Source organism: Kryptolebias marmoratus, linkage group LG14, assembly GCF_001649575.2.
Source record: "Kryptolebias marmoratus isolate JLee-2015 linkage group LG14, ASM164957v2, whole genome shotgun sequence".
Classification (NCBI taxonomy): domain Eukaryota; kingdom Metazoa; phylum Chordata; class Actinopteri; order Cyprinodontiformes; family Rivulidae; genus Kryptolebias; species Kryptolebias marmoratus.
Window position 1 is genome coordinate 11,918,881 of NC_051443.1, and position 7,332 is coordinate 11,926,212.

General features: G+C 43.6%; 1 protein-coding gene across 5 annotated transcripts in view; it reads right to left on the reverse strand.

The window, feature by feature from the left end:
- The window catches only part of LOC108231021 (sarcoplasmic reticulum histidine-rich calcium-binding protein), an 80,580-nt gene extending 73,903 nt beyond the window's left edge, over positions 1-6,677 (reverse strand). For all 5 annotated transcript variants that reach the window (XM_017407802.1, XM_017407806.1, XM_017407805.1 and 2 more), the window contains exons 1-2: positions 6,617-6,677; positions 4,897-5,644 (exon numbers count right to left, since the gene is read on the reverse strand). In XM_017407802.1, coding sequence (XP_017263291.1) covers positions 4,897-5,115 — 219 coding nt within the window. In that variant the 5' untranslated portion in view covers positions 5,116-5,644; positions 6,617-6,677. The remainder of the gene's footprint in view (positions 1-4,896; positions 5,645-6,616) is intronic.
- Between the last annotated feature and the right edge of the window lie 655 nt (positions 6,678-7,332).

Here is a 7,332-nt window from a genome sequence, read left to right on the forward strand (position 1 = left end):
TTTCATTCTATATATTCAAGTTTCATTCTATATATTCAAGTTTCATTCCATATATTCAGACTTTCATTCCATATATTCAGACTTTCATTCCATATATTCAGGTTTTCATTCTATATATTCAAGTTTCATTCCATATATTCAGGTTTCATTCCATATATTCAGGTTTTATTCCATATATTCAGGTTTTATTCCATATATTCAGGTTTCATTCCATATATTCAGGTTTTATTCCATATATTCAGGTTTCATTCCATATATTCAAACTTTCAAATATAAGAATACATATACAATAATTTCCTGAACAGCATGCCATAATATATATATATATATATATATATATTACCTTTCAAATTGCTTGAAAATTAATTTCAAAATGGTCACATCAAAATTCAAAGATTTTAGGGCTTGGCTGATGCCCCAGTGTTCAAAAATCCTGATGGTGAATATCACCCATATGAGAACTGGAAGAAGCAGCAGTAATAGGATTTACAAGCAATTTGCTAAATAACAACTAAACAGACAGGAGGCTCAAAGTTATGCGTCTGTCCCTGTTTCATATTTTCTTTGAAACTTTAAAAGAAATCCTCTAGAATACATGAAATAAACATTTTATCTTTTACTCTGTGCCTTTTGAAAATCAGGTCATCTTTTACTCGCTTGGCTATTTACGGTAGCAGTTTTTAAAATTTATATATTTAATTAGGGGTGTCAAAACTTTCCCATGCTGGTGTAAGTGAAGAACAGGAACACGGTTACATAAAGTGATCCAGGATTTGCTTTAATTACCTGAAAAAGTGTTTAACCGTTCTCTGTAAAACTGCTTTCCTGGGTACAAAACAGCAGTCGGTGAGTGTAAAATGTGCCTTAGGTGTTCGTTTGTGTGGGTGGGTGTTGTTTATGTCTGTGTGTGTGTGTGTGTGTGTGTGCGTCCAAGGAAAAGATAAATAAATAAATGTTTATTGAAGGCATGTGTGACTGTGCTGGATGAGGAGGAGGAGGAGGAGAGAAGAAGTACAGAGCGGAGACATCATGCTGCTCCAAAGCAGCAGCTGAGCTCATCCTGCTAAAGTCACCACAGTTGGACCTGGACATGTTATTTTATGAACCTAGCTTTGAATTTAGGCGCAGTTACCCCCCACCCCCACGAGAAAAGAAACAAACAAAAAACTTGAATATCAGGAGGAGTTGCTGTGTTTTCTTAGTGAGCACTCAAGAGCTGAATTCAGAGAAAAGCTGCCATATTTTATTGATGGCGTTCGGTCTGAACCAATCACAAAGGAGATGCGAAAAAGGCAAAAAGGTGGAAACAGGATTTAATATTTTAAAAACAAGTGAGATCTGGCTTGTGTAACACATTATAAAATTATTTCTTTAGACATTTTTGGAGTACGGAGTGCTCATGACTGGCACTTGACTTAAAGTGACCAAATGACATGATTTTAGTGATGACACCTTTATTGTCAGCCACAACCAAAAGGCAAAGGTGGATGATAATGCTTTTAACTGTATCTGTGTGTGTCTGTTCATGTGTCTGTCTGTTAAAAGCTTTTTGGAACAAACCCTGCATACCTTTTCTCAAGTACACACCAGAAAATTCTCACAGGAAGCGTACGGTTGAGACCACTAAATCTCTCCAACACATAAACATCCAAAAAAAAACCCCAAAAAAACCACTAGTTGTGTACACATTTGTCTCTCCTTTTCAAGCAGCTACCCATCAGTCTTGAGTTCCTGATTGGTGAAACCAGGTGGTTTGTTAAGTCCACCTCAGGCTGTTTAAATCCCTGCGGCCAATCCTTCTTAGTATCACCTCAGTGAAGGATAAATCTCACTTAAAACTATCCTCCCGTTCTGCCAACACATCTAAACACTCTCAGATCACTTTCAACTGTGTCCTAATGGGAAAGCGAGCCACACCATTACATCACTACACCCTCCCCTCCATATCCCTTGTTTGTACACTCTCTGCAACTATCTGTTCTCTTCACGGTGAAATCTGCTCATGCTGCGTCCAAATTCACCTCCGGTTGTGCTTTATTAGGACACTGGCCCTCCTGAGCTATTTTTTACACCAAGGAGGTGCATCCAAAGTGGCCCACTGCTGGATTTAGGTGGCCCTTTTGCGTGGCCTTGATGGCCTGCTGCTGGGCAGGGCAGGCCATCCGGGTCTGGCAAGGCTACACTAAGCAGGAAGCATGAATTATGGCCATAGGCCCAGTCTGCGATGCACTGATCCACACTACCAGCTGCCATCTTCCTCCCTTTTCCTGCATGCTCCCCCCTATCCACTGCTGCGCGGCTCCTCTCTCCTCTCATGTCTATTTTTAGAGCTGGCTCATTTCTACCTTCTAAAATGGGCAAATGTGTTGTGGAACAGCAAGGTGTGTGCTTTTGGGGTGTTTCTAAGACATACTAACACATGCACTCTCAGCCAACTCTCCCGCACGTTTCACAAACCCCCAGACGTCACCACAAACAGTGCATTCCAGCACACATGCAAACTCCCATTTGCATTCGGCTGCTCTCTGTTCTCGGCCCCGAGGGAGATGCTTGATTGAAGGTTTTGGTTCAGAACAAAACAAAACAAAAAAAAGAATAGCGAACAACAGCACAGACAGACACTCAAATGCTGGATTTTTTTAAATCAACACTGTGGGATAGTGCTTTAATTTCATCTTTGTGCTTAGCTAAGCTTGGATCTTCCTCAGTATTAGCTACTTTTTTGACTCAGACCTCTTTACTCCATCACCTTAAATCTAAGCTATGACTGTATTCTACAAAAAAAAAAAAAAGGAAAAAAAAAGTGAAGCTCCACACAGCACTGGTGACAGTAGCGTCTTTTTCAAAGTGCTGGAAGCCCGTTGCAATGAAAGAAGCCAACATGCTGCCAATGTTGGCTGTGGAGAAAGGCTGCTGCATTCCCAGGAAACAAGGGAGATAAATAGAGTAGAAAAAAATACATCCCTGTGGAGACAAGGAGCAACATCTACAGTAAACTGCATGGAAGTGAGGGAAGCTACAGTATGCTTCAAAAAGTGAATTCTCCCACAGTGGAGCAAGTAACACACCGGAGCGCTCATACTGTAGAGTGAGAGATGGGAGGAAAAAAAATTATTTTGCATCTTCCGCAGTCTTACTCAAGTCTTATTAAAGACAAGCAGCTCTGCACATTCAGTTGTGCAGCCTCTTTTTTCCCCTAGTGCTGTGACTTTCTTTTGATTTGTAGGGTTGCTGAATGAGTAGATGTAAATGTACACCAATTAGGAAGGATAGAGGACTTTCTGTAAAGCTGCCAAATCTAGGAGCAAGGGGGGTGGGGGTGAGGGGGGACTACTGCTTGCCTGAAAATAAATGATCTGTGTATCAATGACTTCGCCAATGTCTGTTTGGGGGTGTCTAAAGGCTTAATAGACTTGATTTACTGAAGAAGCTTTAAAGATTTGGGGATGCTCAGTGAATTGTTACGTTTTAGGAAAACGAGGCACACTGGTGGCAAAAATAATTGTTAAAATTTGCAACACAAAGCTGACATCTGACATCCCTCACTTTTCGAGTAAACTTCACTTTTTAAATCCCCAGCTAGTGCACTCAGCAACCTGGTTAAATCCCCAAAGCCACAAATGACCGGAGGAGAAACAGAACTTTCCACTATAAAGATCCCGTCTGATCAGAAAGTGCTGACTAAGACCAGACTCCTTCCTGTCCCACCCTCCATCACCTCTTGTTCTTTTTTCTTTCTTTATGTCTCATCAGGCGTGCAGCACACTCAGGAACCTTGGGATGGAACGTCGCTGGCCAACCTTTGTAAGGAAGCCCATTAGGGGAGCACATCAATATTTCATCATTGCTCACTCAGAAACATAGTTATAGAAGTTTCCAGTCCGGAGCCATTAGGGGGCAGACGTCAATATGTTATGGCAGCAAGCATCTCCTCACCTCTTACCTTACTCCTGTCCATCTACCCCCTCCAAGCGAAGAGGTTTCACTCAAGACAGCGGCGGTTTCCGCTACTAAACAAATCATTAACCATTAGATGTCCGAGGTACAGAGTATCCTTTCCTGTTCCAATGACCCCATATGTCAGTAATTAGTCTTTATGGGAGGAAGAGCGGGAAACAGACTCGGAGGGTCATTTGTAAAATCTGGTCTAAAAGTAATAAATCTCCACTTGGTTCCTATTTTACATAATTATATAGGATATACACAAGCCTGCACTGCTGTTATGACACGTCTTCTTGTGAGATTTTGACTCATGCATGTCAAAACAAGTCTGGCACCTTCAGCGAGTGGACAATCAGTGACAGTGGGTCAATTGTCAAGAAGAAATCTTGTCTCTCACACACACAGTGAGTCAAGTTCTGAGTCAAAGCATGAAGCGGAAAAGTTTTCACGAGGCAAGAAGCGGTCAGAAGCCTAATTGCAGTCTTATGGTTTGGGTTTTATAACCCTGATTTCAAATTATTACACCTTCATTAGACCAGGACAAGCCTGCCGGCCAAAAAGAGCATTAAATATCACTCTGGTAGACATTTATCAGGTATTTCTGCAAGCTCACCCTTTAGTGTCCTTGGAGCTGAAAGGTCTAGCGCATTTTGTCTGGGGGGAGGTTTGGGGTAGAACTTTGAATAAAACAGGGGTCCATATCATGCAAACAACACTGGGCATTTCTTGTTCAAGGTTGTGTGATGCTAAGTTATTATACTTATTTAGATCTGGTTGACTTTTAGTGGGAATCCTGCTATGTTTGTCACAACTTTATGCTTAGTTTTTCTTTAATTATAATGCTTAAACCAATATTCTTCAGTATAGTTTTCAGGTTTTGATAAAAAGTAATAAAGTGCATGTTTACAAACACTTTTGGGAATCAATAGTAAGCATGTCACAAAATGAACTTACCAGAGTGCAGAACCTCTCAGGTGGGTTTCCGCACGTGATTCCGGGCGGGTCCACCTTGATCCGCATGTAGTCTTTCATGGACATGGGACTGGGCTGGCATGCGTAATGCTCCCACACCGAGCCCTCGTCCGTGCTCACCAGGGACTTGCACAGGTCGTACTGGCCCAGGGTGGAAGCCAAGCAACGCAGCAGCAACAGCAACACGGCCTGGAGGAGCATGGCAGGCTGGGGGGGAGGTCTACGGAGCGGGGTCCGGCACTGGGTGAGGGGGCCACAGAGCTCAAAGAGGAGGAAAAACGCATGGAGCGGTGATCATAGGGTTAGAGTGAAAATTCCCACCACTTTTTAAAGGATAGTAAATTCAGTCAACTCGCCTCCTGGCTTTTTCTGTATATATAAATGCCCCTGATGAAAGTTTATTCTGCAGCTTTCACTCAGTGTCGCCTGACAAATATTGGCGGCCCCAGGAGAACCGACGGAAAGGGGGGGGTGTCTTGTTTGGTTTCCAGGAGCAAAGAATGGCGGTGGGTGGAGAGACGGATATTGTTACAGAGATGAGCCTCGTCATACACTTTTCCCATCTTGTTTCAAGGAGTTGGGTGGAAGATGGTCGCGCGGATCCATGTCTCAGAGCGCGGCGTCCTGCCGCGGGGAAGCGGTGCCAGATGGGGAGGATGAAAGAGAAGCTGCTGCGTCTTCAAGTAGCTCCATTGGACGTTTCAGGTCGTCTTCTAATGACGCTAGAGCGCTGTGGAGACAAGTGAAGAAAAAGTTAATACAACGCTCCCATTAGTTATTTTGCACTTAGACTTGGTGTTTTTTTGGGAAAGCGAGGAAAAAATATAGCCTACGATTAGAAGAACTTTCGAGTTCTTTTAAAAGATGAAACTCGACTTTAACTTTCCTGCGACACAAACTGGACCTAAACTGTGCAGTTCTGATTACTTAAAAGCGCCAATCCCTGTGCCATAATCCTGTGCGTAAAAACACGTGCTGCTGCTACCGGGTGCCGCCTGTGTGTGGAATTTGCTCCTGCGCTGCAGAGCAGAGTGAGCTCCAGATAATAGGTGAACACTGGAAAAAATATCACTCAAAAATATGTTTTTAGACCCTTTTAAAAACATTTAAACTCATGCAAAACGGAAATCTTTCACACCATTATTGCGCGAACTACACTTTAAAAAAAAAGTAAATTCAGTATTAATTTCTATGTGTTTATATTAGTCTATGTAATAATCATCGGTGTTTAATAGTAGAATAAACTTTAAGCAAAACAAACTCTTGAAGTTTATAACCAAATGATTCTCTCCTTGCAGCTGTAATTAGATTTTAAGCTAAACGCGTGAATAAATTCCGGCACAGTGCTTCTTTTTTTCTCATTTGGATTGTCTAATTATAATCTGTGACCTCAAAGTGACAAAAGTCAGGTGTATCCACAACCTGTCCCAAACCCTGCGTACTCTGAGTTTACTTGTTCTCCAGCACCGATCTCCTTGCAGGGGTGTGTCAGTTTCCACAGTTATGCGCCCGGCCGTGCAGCACCGCTCCCACTACACAAACTGTTTTATTTCCACACACCGCTGCTCCCTAAATAGAGTAAACCAGGCTGGAAGTCTTCTCGTTAACTCCCGTGATCCTGAAGTGGTCCGGATCTTGTGCACAAGTCGTGTTGTGAAATGCTTCATCAGATAAAAAAAAAAAAAGAGAAACACTGACTTACTTCTTCCACGCATCTATGAGGCCGGTCAGCACTTTGGGATCCCGTCCCCCTCCCCTCCCACCCATCCCCTGCTGGCCCAAACGAATCCCCTCCGAACAATCCACTGACCGGCCGTCCGTCCGTATTGTACCCCCGGTGATCAGTGTGTTCCTCCGCCGGGTACTTTCTGATCACACCGCGGATGGTCTGCTGCTGCTGCTGGATCCGCGTCCTAGATCTGGGAAACGGCCGGGGAAGAAAGAAGGCTGAAATCCCGCGTCAAGGAGTATCAAAAGTATAAAATATTGAGTTTGAGGAAAGGCTTGAGCCCGCCCTTGTCACCCCCTCTCTTCTCCTCCTCCTCCTCCTCCTCCTCTTCTTCCCCACTTTACAAGCTCGGGTTTACCCGGGATGCTCAAGGGCAGAAAGATAGGGGGGAGAAAAAAAGGCTTTATGGAAAATATATCCCTCCCTCCTTCTCCTCCTCCTCTCCCTCCCTCCCTTCCTTTCTGTTTCTCTCTCTCTCTCTCTCTCTCTCTCTCTCTCCCTCTCCCTCTCTCTCTCTCTCTCTCTCTCAGTTAATGCCGAGGCTAAATCCTTTTACCATCACTTTCAATCACTATCTCAGCTTTTATCTGCTCCAGCCCTGCTGCCTGAACCGGGGCGGTGCAACTTCTCCCCCTGTCCGTTCCTGATCCAAACTGTTCCCCTCCCGACAGGTCCGATCTGCACCCGGC